At 41.9% G+C, this 16,438-nt stretch overlaps 1 protein-coding gene across 1 annotated transcript in view; it reads left to right on the top strand.

The window, feature by feature from the left end:
- Positions 1-951: 951 nt before the first annotated feature.
- STIM2 (stromal interaction molecule 2) overlaps positions 952-16,438 on the top strand; it is a 62,012-nt gene continuing 46,525 nt past the window's right edge. Inside the window, exons 1-2 of the mRNA XM_015426269.1 lie at positions 952-979; positions 4,634-4,764. Of these exons, the coding sequence (XP_015281755.1) occupies positions 952-979; positions 4,634-4,764 (159 nt within the window). The remainder of the gene's footprint in view (positions 980-4,633; positions 4,765-16,438) is intronic.

Genomic DNA, 16,438 nt, shown 5'->3' with positions numbered 1-16,438 from the left:
CTAGTCCTCAGGGGAACTGACCTGGTCTCCCCCCTGCCTGATTCATTTACAGGCTGGATAGTTAAAGGGGCTGTTTAATTCAATATCGTGTCTTCCTTGGATTGCGAGGGACAGCCCAGCAATAGCACTTCTTAGCAGAGAGGATAGTAATTTTTAATACCTCTCCATGTTCTTGTGACATGACATAGATCTGCATTTGGCTTTACAGATCATATAGGCCCACACAAGAGAATCCCCCTCCGAAACACCCTAAGTTTCCTGAGTTCCAAAGATTTCTTAATTAGAGGAAGGGGGGGTTTCAATTAGACTAGACTGTAGTGATTAGTTGACTAGTTCACATTTTGTCTTCCTGCATTTTTGTAGCCTCATGTGAAAGCGTGCAGCCTTATCTGTTACTTTTAGAAATGTAAAATAATGCAGAAATGTTTGAAGCCATGGAAAGGGGGGAGGGATTTTGAAGCCATAGGAGCAAGAATAGAAATTTTGGGAAGAATTGACATGCAGTGGTTATTTTCTTATCAAGCCCAAATTTATTTCACCTTTTTATCAATGTAAGAGGTGTAATTAATAATTTTGCTTATAACATTGTGCTATTTCACGTGTTTATATGAAATTTCAAATGGATTAGTGCTGTAGTTTTCTACAAGCAAAACTGCAAGTGTCCCACTGTGTCCTTTGCCACCTTCACATAGTGCCTCTCTCCCCAAGAATGCTTTGGTTTTCTTCATCCCGTATGCTCTGTGGTGCCCACTGTGGACGGTTGAGGCCAGTTTTCTGCCGCCTATTAGCAGTGCTGCCTGTTTTCTGACAGTGGTCTGGGTTGTTGGGTGCCAAATGATTATGTTTTATCCAGATGCACGAGCTAGGGTGCAATTTTATGGACTGTAATTTAATGTTTTGTAAGTAGATTCTATTTTATTTTACTTTATTTATAGATTGTTTTGTTGAACGATGTTGAATGAAGAGATGATGTGTAACAGTATGAGTTCTGCAAACTCCTACTGGCACTTGTGCGTGAGCGGAGAGGGAGGAAGGAATTTCAGCATGGTTTGGTGAACTCCTTGGAGTATCCTCTGACAGCTTTCTGCAGGGACCAATTGTCAGTTGAGGAATGAACCTCTTCTGAGGGGTTGTGTGGGGAACCCCACTAAAACGTTCTGCTGTTCTTGTTGAACCTCAGTAGGACACGCTGGGAACAGAGGAGTCGCTCCCAAGAATCCTCTCGTCAAAGCGTTTAGTATTTAGGGCAATCTTATATCAGGTTTCCATAGAAACCTTATTGACGTGACCCCAAATAGCCCATCACTTTTGAAGGCATAGGTTAAAACTATTGACCCGGTTTACAGGAGCTGTAAAATTCTTAGCCACATTTTACATGAGACTATTGAGACTGCAGCAGAGGCCTTAAAGGTCGTAAGCGATGTACTCAGCTTTCCGCAGGGCGGAGCCACCCCTTGTGTACCAGCCATGCCGGAACGTTCCCTCGCCATCCTCTGCCAATAGCCCAGATGACTGCAAAGCGGCAACTGAAGCCTCCAATAGTGGGACCTGCAAGATCCCTTCCAAACTGCCTTAGGGGACCAGCTAGGTCTCCCTTTGGAAGAGAGTGCTGTGAGCCACCTTGAGCCCTGTGACCCAGGGGAGGGGGTATAAGTCTAAAAATAACTAAAAGAAAACAAAGTATGTGTTTTAGTTTTTGTAGTCTGAAAAGCAAGAGAAAATAAAGGTTTAAAATAGAAAATGTTGTGGTGACTAAAGTGTATGATTTCAGCAGAAACAGTCTCATACAATTGCAATAGGATTAGTAGCATATCTGAATGTAAGAACATGAGCCCTCCCAGACCACTGGTCCATCTAGTCCAGCATCGTGTCTCACACAGTGGCCAATCAGTTCCTCTGGAGGGCCAATAATAGGGCATAGAGGCCAAGGCCTTCCCTGATAAGAACTTCCCTGCTGGATCAGTCCAGTGGTCCCTCTAGTTCAGCATCCTGTTTCACACGGGCCAGCCAGTTCCTCTGGAAGAACGACGGCTGGGCAGAGAGGCCGGGGCCTTCCCCTGATGTTGCCTCCTGGCTCTGGGATTTAGAGGATTAGTGCCTCTTAATGTGGAGGTTCCCCTCAGTCACCCCATGTGTGTGTAAAATAAATATATAAAACACATATATGTAGTTAAACTTTATCACATTGAAACACTATTCAGTAATGACATTTAACTGTAACATTACAGCATTATAACTACTCAGTTATAACACTGAAACTCTATTCAGTTGTACACTACTGAAGAGTTCAATAGTGTACAATTATACACATAGTATATTCATAGTGGACAAAATTGGTTGCGTTTAAACAATAAACTTTAGTAGGTTTTTTCCCCAGTCACATTTCTAGTGACTTTGGATAGTAAAAGTTTGTAAAAGGATTAAATAATATTTTTTGCTTGGTGGGCCAAAACATGGTATCATCCCTCCTTTTCTTGTTTACATAAGAGTGGACTGGAGGCTTTCTTAGATTTTTCTAACAACGTGTATGAAAGTGGATAGTGATTTGTGGAAAGAAACATTGTACTCTGTCTTTTAAAAGATTTGGCATATTGTGGATTAATTGCCTTCATTATGTAATTGCTATTCACACTTAGTTCATATAGTATGTGTTTTTTTGCATGCAGCATCCTGTTATGTAGGTGTAGATGAAATGTGTGGTGCCTTCAAACTTCTGCTCTTTTTCTGTGCTGTGGATTTGGAAGTCTTTGCTGCGTGAGCTGCTATTTTTAGAACTTTTCTGGCTGGTATTTTGGTCTGATTATCAGTGTTCTTAGCAAAGATCACTGTTTACACATAAGTAGGCATCTGCATAACCTGCCCTTTAAGTGTTCTCTCATTAGCAGATTATACATTTGAGCTGTTTGCAAGCAATTCTCAAGTGTCACAGTTCACTATTTTAATGAACTGATTCCCGGCTTGCAAATAAATATGTTCAAGATGATAAAACCCATAAAGAAGGCACTTTGCATGTTATATGGAGGCAAACCTTAAATTGCCATAGTAGATTCAGCAGGGTTTTGTAGCCTATCCAGTCTCCAACTATATAGAATATGCAAGTTTACAAACACATTTTTTGTGTACATAGATCTCTATAACCTCTCTCCCCCACATATCTGCATATTTAGGCACACTCCTTTGCATGTACCTAAACAAACATGTGAACCTCCAAGTCCCCTATCTCATGTATACACACCTATATGCCTGCGGTGTTTCTACATAAACAGCAGCATGGGGTTGTAACATATAGAAGCAGTTCTTCTGCCTCATGGGTATGTGTGAACTCTTCTTTTTCATGGTGTCTTTTGCATTGAGGACTGGTACAACCTTTTTGAAGAAATGCACACAGCACAGTGCCATGTTTCACATGAATTGCAGAAATGCACGTTTTTTAAAGCCCGTCCCCAAGGGCTGTTCAGAAAGCCACAGTCAATGTAGTTGAATGAGTTGGGGGGGGGGGGAATAAGGTAGAGAAACTATTAGCACTCCTCTCCTTTAGAGATTTAAAATCTCTGGAAATTTTGAAGCTCAGAGAAAACCCCATTTTTCCCTCACCTTTTTTCGGGGGGAAATGGAAATTTTTTGGAAAAATTGAAAAAAATGCTACATTAGCACTTCTTTTTTCTTTTCCAGATTGAAAGTCATTCTGTTACTTTAGGAACATAAAATATGACTATGGACATTTTTACTTGGCATGAAATTATCACAACTAGCATATTAAAAATATAGTGTATCCAAAGAATTATTACAAACAGAATACCCACCCACATGCAAAAACAAAACTGAAACCTTTTTCTTTTCTCGTGACAACAGCACCTCCTAAAGGAAGAAATGCATCTTGTTCTTGCATTGGAGAGTTCAGTTTGCAACCTAGGACTTGCTTGTCCTCAGTGCACAGAAATTAGATCAATCTGATACCATACATATTTTTAGAAATGATTGGGAAAATATTTGAACACCTTGTCTTAAAATATTTTATTCATCATGTTAAAATAAAACGTTCCATAATCAATTTTTTTTCTTTTCTTTTTTCAATTGTTCCAATTTTTTGGAAAAAAACAAAAAAGGCTTCAGGAAAAAAATAGGGAGGGGCCGTCCCCCCCCCCCAATTTTTCCGGGTTTTTTCCGGGCCTTCACATCTCTACTCCCCCTATAGAGCAACTTTTGCACATGCTGCATTTCAGTTTTCATCTCCTTTGCTCATAGGTAAACCTTCTATGTTAAATGTCATTTAGGCTCCTGGAAAGCTTAGCATTTTAAGTCTTGGAAGCTACTTCTCCATGTATGTTTCCTACCTGGAGCCACCAATCAATCACAAGGGTCTTCTCTACCTAATCAACATGTGACTAGAAGAGGGGGCATGAATTTGCAGTTCTGTCTTCCGTGTGGCACTAGTAAGTTTCCACATATACAGCACCATGGGACTGTACCATGGACAGTGAATTCTCATGTGATCTGTGGTGTGTGAACTCAGTCTGTTCCATGTTGCTGGACTGACATAAATGATGCTTGGGGTTGAAGTGGGTGGCTTCTGCTGATTCCTTCATTTGCTGCTTAAAAGACTGAAATGTTTTGTCTCTGATTTTGTCCTTAGACCCTTGCCATTTACTCACCCCACCGTGTTTTACCGAGGAGGATAAATACAGTCTTGAAGCACTTCGCACAATTCACAAACAAGTGGATGACGACAAAGATGGTGGTATTGAGGTAGAGGAAAGCGATGAGGTAAGTGTAGAAAATACTTTCTCGCTATTATTGGGAGCCTTATTCCAGCAGACCTGCCATCTCCTGTATGAACCTACTATTAGTTGGACTCTAATGCTGTGGCACCAAGACTTTGGAGTTCTTCCACACAGAGGCTTTCCTGGTACTGTGTTAAGATGATATTATGTAGTAGAGTCTTTTTAATAGCTGCTCTTGAAGAGTTTAGTGTAGTGCTTTTATTCCTGGACTCTTGTCTGCAGGAACTTTTTGTTAACATCTTTAACAATCCCCACCTGATCTCTGTGTGTTACTTTGCTGTGTCCTTTTATTATAACTGGTGTTCCTTAAGGGTCTTTTTGGTTGTTTTATTGGGACCCAAAATTTGTGTAGAAGTGGTTTTTTCATCACCTTCTCCTTGCTTCCCCCCCACGGTCCTTCTGCACCCCTGAAATGTTAAGGATTGCTGGATCTGCCAGAACTGGATGTCACGTGGATCGCACAACTTGAATGACATCTGTTCTTGTGGACATTGTTTTTGGCTGGACATTGTTTGGTTTTTACTACCAAAAGGGATGCTATAGGAGTTTTTGTTCCATCTGGCTTTGAATATAGACCACCTGGAAAAGACAACAACTGGTGTTTCCTGTTAACTCTACCTTGGGGAGGGGCTCAGGAAAGAGATAATTTTAAAACTAATAATTTTATCAGACTTCTGATCTTGTAGATTTTTGACATGTGAGCATTAGTGGGAGTTAATGTTACCCCTGGGTTCACTCAGAACCTGGTTTCAAACTCTAGTTCTTAAGGGAGCCCCAATTAATTCTTAGCCCCTGTTTCTGAATAGAACACTTTTGAACTGGAACCAGGTGGATCTGGGTTTGTTCTACTTTGGCTGTGTAGAGGTATGAGGTAGTGTTACCTGGGAAGCAAGAAAGCTGAATGTGTTTGGCCTTCAGACATACAATATTGAGTCCGTGGGTGAGAGATCTCTGAGTTCGGTCATACATGAACACAATCTCAGCACAATCTATCTATCAGATGAAACTGGGTGGAAGGGGGCACTGAAAAAGACAGTAATATTTTTTGCCACTCTTTACTGAACATAAAAAATTGTCAAAGGTGAGGAAGGGGTAGGCAGATTGAAAAAGCAATGCAAATACTGTGTTTGGGGAATCACCATGATACAAGGAACTGGATAGCATATAAAATCACGCGAGCATTTGCAGAATAAGCAACAGCAAGTAAATCACTATAAATGGGACTATCTAGGTGTAGCATCCCTTAGACTAGTTGAAAAGGTGGAACCCACCTTCGCTGGTGTTAGGATGGTATGGTGACTCTGCTGAGGGTCAGGGTTTGTTTCTGAGTGGCACTTGGAGTAGAAGAGAGAACTCCAGGGAGCAAGCAGGCTAGGACTGAGAGGGAAGAGTGAGGCTCAAAGCAATGGAGCAGAGAGCTTCCTACATTGCTTGCTGTAGTGCAGATCTCCAGAGCAGTGGGAGGATTTAGGTGGAGGAGAAGTGTCTCTGTTCTGAAGTGTTGACAGCAGAGAATTAATCTTGGGGATTCAGTTGAACCTACTATTGCCCTCTCCAAGGTGACCTTCTTGGACAGTTTTTATTTGGGCCTTTACTGCTGAGGCCAAAAGTCATTGGCTTCATTTTTGACTCTTCTTTGCTGTTGAGGGATTATTTAGGATCCTTGTTGCTGCTGGGAAACTTAGGGTTGCCCTGTGGTTGGAGCAATATTAGAAACCAGCTTTCCATTGGAGGAAATATTACCATCAGCGCTGTCATAGGAAGAGCTGAACCTTTCTTTGGTCCTTTCCCCACTTGGATCTCATCCCTGGTTTTATCAGAGTTCAACTTGTGGCACAATACCTTGCATTTATCCCTGGTTATAACAGCACCCGTTTATCCCTGGGTAAGTGTGGGGTGAAACTGGGGTGATCTCAATGTAATGTGGAAATAAAAAATACCCCGAGATAATTACAGGGGTGAACTCAAGTGTAGTGTAGAATGTAAGTTCAGGGACAGAGTTGAACCAGGATTTGAGATCTAGTGCAGACAGGACCTTTGTGTGAGATGCTAATAAGGGATCTAGGTGAGGTGATTGGGTCACCTGAGTGTCAGGTAGGTGCTAATGGACCCGGAGATGAGTAGATAGTCCTAATTAAGTGACTAAATTTTTGAAAGAATGAGCCAGAAGATGGGTAGAGGATGGGGTTTTTTTTTTTGTGAAATCTGCATTGTAAGGTGAACAGGTCAATGTTAATGATTTGGGAAAAGGATTTCTGGAGGAATCTGCTTTATATGGGAGATCCCTGAATAGTTCAAAAGGATACATTGTTGTCTTGCAAACTCTACTGATTATCTGTTGCCAAAAGTTGATGAGTGGGGGTGGGGGCCAAGATGGACCCACTGAACAGAGATTTAGGGTTCCTGTGGGCGCCTGGATATGTCCTCTTGCTGCAGTCTTCGCCTGATCTTAATTCCTTGACCTTAATATGACATGGCTTCCTATTGCAGTTCAGACATCATACAGTCTAAGAACACAGTGGGGTTCAAAAGCAGGCTTCCCAGTGATAGAGGTGTTTGGGTGTCTCAGAAGAATTCTGCTTGGATCTAGGTTGGAGCCATGGTTTCTGGTGGATGTGGAAGAGTTTTCAGAACAGATCCAGAGCTCTGCGGTTTTGTATCTAGGTTCCAGGCCAGCCCACAAATAGAGGGAGGCCTTCCCTGCTACAAGGTTCTATGAGGGGAAATATCTTTATTAAACTCATCCCTTTTGCAGCTTGGTACCATGGTCATGTAGAGCAGTCTCATATGCAGGAAGGTGGACAGCAGAGTGAATTATGGAATACATTTCTGAATCCTAAATGTTGAGTTTTGAATGAATTCCTCCATTTATTCCTCCAAGAGACGTGTGCCGTGAATCAGGGATTAGGAGGGAGCGTGATTGCGCACGCTCCCCCACGAAGCCCATAGACAATGGGCTTCTAGCCAGGGGGCTTTGGAGAGCCCTACCTCAAGCCGGCAGCCGGTACAGGGGGTGCTACTCTCTGCCCTGAAGGTCCTGCCTTGATTCCCACTACTGGATTAGAAGTGACCACCGGGACAAGCATTTGGAGGTTTAGCGATTTTCTCTGCCTGGCATGATCCCAGGGGCAGTCTTAGGACCTGGTGGATCGATTCAAGGATTGATGAGTGAGTTGCCATTGAAACGAGACACTAAAGCCTAGAAGTGAAGTCCCTCTACTATAAGCCTATAAACGGAGGGGGGGAGGGGACGTCCTATCTCCCGACATTTTAAGCAAATGCGAAAGCAAGGATGGAGGGACTGATCAAATTGTGGTGATGGACTGTAGCGGAGAATTTTTCTAAAAGAAAGCTGAGAGTTTAAACAGACCTTAGAGACTTTGGCATTCTTTCTCGGCTGATGTAAACATCCCCAAAAGATGACGATGAGAGGCGAAGAGGGAGGCGGGATCAATGCTTTCTTCAGGAAGGAGGACAGTGGAAAGTTAGGTCACATGACCTAACCATAGACTCTGTCTTTAAAGTGAATCGTGGGCCCTCTAGTGGCTAAAGTGAGATGCGACCTGGATCTGTACTAAAAGCAGCTACACTTTTAAAGGGACAGTACGTTGATCATAGAGATGTATGAATGGTAAGGAGACTCTAAAGTTTAGTTCTTTGTGGCCGGATTGGCAAGCTGATCGAAAAGCGGTTTTCTGGAGTAAAGGGCTCGCTACCCCAACTTTATAAGATCCATAGCGCAGTCATTTAGAGTGTCTAGAAACTCAATCTATTTCTCTCGACTAGAACACGTGTTGTAATGTTCTTACTGAAGGAACGTTTTTAAGATCTTGCCTGGGGGGGGGGAGTAAAGCGTGGAGATGCTAATTTTTTCTTAAGGGCTGTGATTATGTGTGTTATAGCTTTGGAATTACTCTCTGTTCAGTCAGATAAGCTGGTTTTGTCAGCAGAAGCGATGATTGGCTTCATGTTGGCTTCATGTTTAAAAGTAACTATAAGAGTAACAACTATGTTTTAAGCATTGTAAAACCTCCATTCTTGGGTTTTTAGTTAGGTTTTTTTTACTTTCTCCTATAGATTGTAGACTCTCCCTCCCCAATTTCTGTTGTAGTTTTATAGAAATGCAAATAAAAAATTCCCCTTCGGGGGGCCAAAAAAAAAAGGAGGAAAGAACCCATTAAAACCCCACATTGCTTTCTGTAAGATGGAATCACCAGTGAATTAAAGGCATCCATGTTGAGAAGACAAGTCACAGCATTATCTGTATCTGTTTTTAGTGTTTTAATCATGGCTTTGTGCCCTAATTGTTTAATTTTGGTTTTGTGCCCTAATTGTAAGCCGCCCTAAGCCCGTTCTGGGGAGGGTGGAATATAAATTGAATAATAAATAAATAAATATAAATATCTATGGTACTGCCCTGTTTTGAAGGTCTGGGTCTCTCCAAACACTCTCACATCAAATGCTTCCTCAGAGGCGCCACCTTAAAAGACCCCCTGCCAATCCATAGATTTCCCACATGGAAACTCAATGTTACCTTTCTGCCCTCACCAGATCTCCCTTTGAACCCATCAAGGATATACCTTTAAAATGGTTGAGGCTGAAAGCTGTATTTCTCACAGCTATAACTTCATGCCAGAATTATGTGTTTTTCATTGTGATAGTGTGGTTCTGAGAACCATTATTCAGACCAAAAGTCCAGTCAACCTTTAGATGTCAAGAGATCAGTCTGAGACAAGTGATAGAGAGAAGGTGTATCTATGATTCCGTTTCAGATAGATAAGTTTCTTACTGTAACTGTTTTAATTACTCGAGATTACTGTTCCAAACTTTTATCACTTTGTCCTATTATTATTATATACAATGATACAAATCGCTATACTTTGATGGTTTCTGTTTGTTGGCATATGGGCTGACTTGTACTGTTATTTTTTCTTTAAAGCTGTTGTCATGCCAATAAAGGTTATTGGAATTGAAATTGGAAGAGATCAGCCTTCCCTCTTTTTTTCTGTCCCAGTCCCGTCCACCCCAAAGAAAAGGAGTGGCATACTTTGGACATCCGGAGAGTTCTCAAGGCCTATTTGCTCAGAACGGAACACACAAGAGAAACTAATTCATCGTTCATAAGCATTTCCCCACCAAATACCAGGAAGAAAATTTCCAGGTCTGCTATAAGCAGCAATATTAAAACGTGCATTATAAAGGCATACAAGACCAGCAAGCTAACCATCCCAACTGGTATCACAGCTCACTCCATTAGGAGTGCTGTGACTAACGCAGCATTCTTCAAACACACCTGTGTAGAAGAGGTGTGCAGAGCTCAACCTTCACAAGGCACTACAAAATAAATCTCTGCAACTCATTGGAGGCAGTCTTCGGCCGAAGGGTACTCCAGCACATTCTAGGTGCAGATGACTTCCCACCAAGACACTGCTCTGGGTGGCCCCAGCAAAATGACCTCTGCCTCAGAGGAAGAACGGCCATTGGACACTTACTGTGAAGGGCCCTTCTTCTCTGAGGACAGGAGGACATCTTGGCTCTTCATCCTGTTCGAGTTATTGTTACAGTTACTTCCTGTCTTTATTTCCTCTTCTAAAGGTAAAGGTAAAGGTTTCCCTTGCTCGAAAGCTAGTCGAATGCGACTCTAGGGGGCGGTGCTCATCTCCGTTTCCAAGCCAAAGAGCCAGCGCCATCCAAAGACATTTCTGTGGTCATGTGGCCGGCATGACTGAACACCGAGGTGCACAGAATGCTGTTACTTACCCACCGAGGCGGTACCTATTTATCTACTTGCAGTAGAGTTAAAGTTTCAGACCACTGCTTTCATAGTTACTGGAACTGAGAGGAAGGGTGACTCCCACATCAGAGACAGGAAGTTAGAAGAGTTTGATCCTGCCTCCCTGACTGGATGGTGGAAATCACCCAGCAAGATGTCCTCCTGTCCTCAGAGGAGAAGGGCCCTTGATGGTTAAGTGTCCAATGGCCGTTCTGTTCCCTGTCAAAACTCAGCGGACTGGAACCAGCCTGACTGGTTCTGCCAATCCCTAGCAATCTTTTTTTTAAATCATCTTTATTAATTTTAAATGTACAATACAATAATCAAAGACACAGCGTAATACAGTGCATCCATCTACAAGAAAGTCATCTAAATGGAAGAAATTCAAACCTACAAGGTTAGCCACTTTAGATAAAGAGGGTTAGGGGGGGAAATATCTAGAATCTGTAAGTAGGAGACTACGGGGAACCAAGTTGACACAAATGTGGAGTGGTGTGGAGTGTCTGATTGTGAGCACTTAAGCGAATCAGCAATTTTTGCCATGACAAGGTGTTCCCATAGCTTGTCCTGCCAGTCTGACTTCCTATCTTAAAATGAAGATAACAATTACAGTTGGAGAAATTAATGAGATTAGGATTATAGCCCGCAGAATCCCCCCTTTAGATAAATCTAAGCTCCCTGTTGACCTTTTTGTTTCTCTCCCCCAGCTATTATACTTTTCCTCTCCTTAACACTTAGTTTTCATTTTCTGCATCGTCATGGCGTATCTAGTCCAGTAGCTCATTGTTGGTGGGATTGTCGCATAGTTAAAGAGTTTTGGGGGGAAATACTTATGTATATAAAAGATATAACGGGGTATGAGATTAAAAAACCCCCAAAACAAATTGTATTAGATTTGTGGATAGATAACACGATTCCTAAAATACAGCAAGAACTAATTTCCACCATGCTTTCAGCAGCCAAGACTTTGATAGCGTCTAACTGGAAGCTCTCCAACCCTATATCCACTGAACGATGGTTCACGAAATTATGGGATTTCTTAACAATGGATAAAATATCGGACACTATAAAAAGAATTGAAGAACAAGGACTTGCCAAATGGTTACTGTTTTTGGATTATATACATAATAAAAGTTCACCATCCCGGTGCAATATGCCTGCAAAATATAAAGAAATACTTACCTGTTTGTAAAACCTACTTCGAAAGTATTTTGTAATAACCACCTAAGGTTTCCTTTGCTCGAAAGCCAGTCAAATCCGACTCTAGGGTTGTGGTGCTCATCTCCGTTTCAAAGCTGAAGAGCCAGCGCTGTCTGAAGACGTTTCCGTAATCATGTGGCCAGCATGACTAAACACCAAGGCACACGGAACGCTGTTACCTTCCCACCGTTTGCTTAGGTCACTTTTTTAAAAGGTCCTTGGAAAGGAACACAGGTGATCTGTGCATTACTCTTACATTGTAAATTGTTAAATGACATTCGAGTGGAATTTATAGAAGCCCCCCTTAGGTTGGTAGCAGGCCAACCGGATAGAATCAAGGTACATTATCTCCTTGCTTCACGAGATCCGGAGATCATTGAACTGACCACTAAGTTTCTTCATGGTTTTATAAAACGGAAGAATGACCCTGATCACATTAATGAGTCTTAATTTATAAATTTAAAAACTCAATTTTAAAGTTTAGAATTTAAATTTACTTTACGACTCAGGCATTTTTGTATGGCCAAATCTATCTTGTGACAACTTGAGTTAAGTTATAGGCCTGATATATCCTTGGAATGGTTTACCACGACTATCTATTTTATAATTGGATTGTATTAATATTGGGAATTGCTTCTAATATTGTATGCCAATAAAAGGTATTTGACTTTGGATATTTTCCCCAGGGTAGAGTGAGTTAAAACTGATCTTCCTCTGCTGTTTATCAGATCCCTAGTAGTGTGGAGAAAGGACTGCCTAAAACCATGGATCTCCCTCTCCCCTGGTTGTGAATGCTTCCCATTATTTGAGGGTCTACCCCATGGGGCCAAATGGCAGCTGTTTCGAATTTCTGGTGTAGCTCTTGCAGAGAGAGCCCTTCCGGAGTGATCTTTGTTCAAACTCATATACTGTCCATCATCTGTCTTTCATTTCCGCTCCCCAGCTCTGGCTGAAAGGTTTTATTGCCCTAGGTGAATTTACCTTCTTTGCCCTCCAATTAGATTTTGGATTGAGCAGCATAACATCAGTGCATTGAAAGGTCAGGAGTTGACTATTTAATGCAAAGGTGTCGAACTCATTTGTTGTGACGGCCAGATCTGACATAAATTTCACTTTGTTGGACCGGGCCATGTTTGCCATAAAACGTAACACGAAGTACCAGAGATATAAACTTTATATATAGGTGATACCAGATGCCAAATAGCAATAGCAGGATTGATTGGATTAGGTATGATATGCAGAAGGGTAGTAAGCATGGAGATACCAGCATTGGTAATGAGACAGGAAACCTCGGTCTCAATTCAGTCTAGGAGGATTGAGTCCAGGAGGATGCAAAGAATAAATGGACATAACTCTGACGTTAGAAACCACAACATTCAAAAAGCAATGGGGGAACTTTTTAACCTTCCAGGACTTTCAATTGCTGGCCTAAGAGAAGCAGTTCTCTCACAAAGGAATTTTAAAGGGAGATTAGAAAGAGAGACTGCTGAATCGCAACTGATAACGAAGCTCAAGGTAATGCATCCTCCTGGACTGAATTGAGTCCTAGATTTCCTGGTTCGTTACCAACACCTCCTCTTGTTATTTGGCATCTGAAATCACTCCACTCTCCAAGATATAAGGACCGATGGACTCACATTCTAGCTGTATCTGAACAAGTGAGCAGCGACTCACGAAAGCTCATACCCTGCCACAAATTTTGTTAGTCTTTAAGGTGCTGCTGGACTCTTGCTCCTTTCTACTAATAAAGAATGCAAGCTGTGCTGTTAGGTTTCTTTTTTTCTTCTCTTCATCTGATAGAACTGGAGGGAGGGATATCACCAAGTGAAATGATGTGTTGATTTCAGACTGGGCAAAATCCACTCAGTGCTAGTGATGATGATGAAACAGTTTTAAAGCAAAAGGGGCTGGGGGTTAATGTGAAGAAAGGCAGCCAGCGAGGTGGGAGGGGAGAGAGGGAGAAGTGTTGAACTGAAACATATGGAACCATAAATGTATTTTTAAGTACTTAGCCATCTACTTCCAGTCATTAACCAATGGAATCCAATCCAAGTGTTGTAAATTCCTAATCAGGGTCTTTTTGAGAGAAAAGAAAATTCCAAATAGGCACAGAGAAATCTACTCTTTAAAAAACCCTTTTCAGAATAAGGCAAAACAATTTTCTTTTAACGTGTGTGTGTGATCAGGTCTCAAACAGTGGAGCCGGACGATCTCAATGTAAATGTAAATTGTGCTTGTCAGAAGAATCCCTCCTCCCTCCCTCCCTCTGAAGAAGTGTGCATGCACACAGGAGCTTATATCTGGAATAAAACTTTGTTGGTCTTAAAGGTGCTGCTGGACTTCGACTTTGTTCTCTCTCTCTCTCTCTCCCCCCCCCCCCAAAGGAGGAGTAGGGGGAGAAAACCTCAGCCAATGGAGGGAAGGGAGGCTTGGTTTTGTACCTCTCCTGCACAATTGAGGGACCTGGGCAAAAGCAAGCTGCAATGCAGCAGCAGCCCCAGAGAAGGAAACAGGAGAGAGTGACTGAGGTTGCTGGGCAAAAGTGAGCTGCAACACAGCAGCCGCCTCAGAGAAGGAAGCAGAAGATAGCCAGTTGCTCTTGGGCTGGATACAAGCCCTGCAGGGGTTGGTTCTGGCCCACAGACCGTGTATTTGACACCCCTGATTTAATGTTTTCATTTTCATTGTGCCACTGTACTTTCTTCCGTGTAGTGCTGTCTGTTTTGTGGGTGGTTGAGAAGAGATTAAAAGCTCTTGATTGCATCCCCAGGAGTACAGGTATTATCACCCAGTCAGCAGGCTGCTAAACTGCCTCTCTGATTTTTGTCCAAAATGCAGGCAGCAGCGCATTCTCTCAGATATTTTACATGGCTGAGGCATGTGCCCTGAATTTTGACAGCTTGATTTCCCTTCATGGTTGGGGCAGCACTCCTCTATTTTTGCCTTCTGCCATGTTATTCTCTGGGTCTAAATGAACCACTACACAGTACTTTCACACACACATACAAACACACACACATGAGGGTTTCAAGTGGCATTGTAGAGCTGTCATTGTTTCTAGGCAACTCATTTTTAGTCATAAAATTGTCTCTAGTCAACTAGTTCTGCTAGGAGGTGGAATTAATTAATAATCAGATGGCATTGCGTGTGGTATAGCCAGGAGATCCGAAGATTGTCTGGCAACCTTAAGTTCTAACTTTTTAAAGTGTTATGCATGGTGAGCTACACTTTGGGAGGGGTGGGCGCTGAAAGAGCTCTGACAGCTGTGACTGACCCAAGGTCACCCAGCTGGCTTCATGTGGAGGAGTGCAGAATTGAACCTGGTTCTCCAGATCAGAGTCTGCCACTCTTAACCACTATACCATGCTGGTTCTCTTAGAGAGTGGAGCAGAGCAACAAGCTTGAATATCTGGCAATCCCCATTCACCATGAATGCCAGATAACTAAGCTTTTACTGCACTATCATTCATCTTCAGATAAGATTAGTTTTACACCATCAGTTTAAACTGTATCCTACACTTCCACTTACTAAGTGTCCAGGATGGCTTACAGTTAATGAAATTTGTTACTGGTAAAAATTAAACTCTCCCATTACCAATAAAAAATTAAAACTCTCACCAACAAAAGAGACTAAGGAATTCTCCATTAAATGAAGCAAATTTGACTTGATGTCATAAAGATGGCATCTCAGTTAGAAAATGTGTTACCGAAAACTTTTTTTTAGCTATGTAGAAGTTACTAGTGAAGCAGAAAAGATGGAAATTGAAAGAATCTTCTCAATTTGTTTTTTTTTACACCACCTTTGCCCTGGCATAATTTTAAAAAAGTATTCGTTGTGATCTTGAATAGAGTTGCATCCTTCTGAGCCAGTTGACTTCAGTCCATCTGTAATTTAGGATTGCACTGCCGGAAAGAATTGCCGCCTTTCAGTTTATCCTGCTGTAGATGAACTGTGGGCAGTGCATTGCCGTTTCACACTTGCTGTCAAATGCTGCTTTTTATGCTCTGCTATAGTTTTTTGTTCTGTCTCTGTAAACTTTTAGGTTGTCTTACTGCAGCAGATTTCTCTGTATTCTTAAGGTGTTCTAAGGGTCAGTACTACAAAGATTTCTAGGAAAACAAGAATATTTTAATATTTGGACACAGTATTTTAGCATCTGTAATACTGCACACTAGGACATAATTTAGCCATATCTTGGTAAATAAGTACCAATTTAGCATTAAAATAGCACTGTGAAATATTCGGCAATTCTGTTCATTAACAGCAATGTTGACACAAAATATTTCAGCTGGGAATAGTCAGTTTTTAAAACGAGAGACTTTGTAAAGTAGCTGGATACATGCGTGTTAAAAAAAAATTAAGGAGCCATAACCGTTCTTTAGGTGAAAACTTTACTATATTGGAAAAAAAAAAAGTACAGCAGTTGTTGCCTGGTTTCATGGCACATGGCTCAATTCACTTTAATAAGGTCAGATACAAAGTTGTAGGTTCCAGAATACAGGAAAGCTGCAGATGGCCCACGGACTCCCCCCTTCACTCTTTGAGTCAGATTGAGCCTTGGACTCCCAGTGCCAGTCCCTATGAAGGTGTGAATTTCTCAGCTGCTTCTGCTCCTCTTGATTTAAGGCCACTTGCATAACAAGATGGGAGGTGTGAGCCTGACTCCCCCCCCCCCCCCGCTGG

The sequence above is a fragment of the Gekko japonicus genome, unplaced genomic scaffold, assembly GCF_001447785.1.
Source record: "Gekko japonicus isolate JY-2015 unplaced genomic scaffold, Gekko_japonicus_V1.1 scaffold451, whole genome shotgun sequence".
NCBI classification, from domain to species: Eukaryota; Metazoa; Chordata; class Lepidosauria; order Squamata; family Gekkonidae; genus Gekko; species Gekko japonicus.
This window is presented reverse-complemented; position numbering and strand designations above follow the sequence as displayed.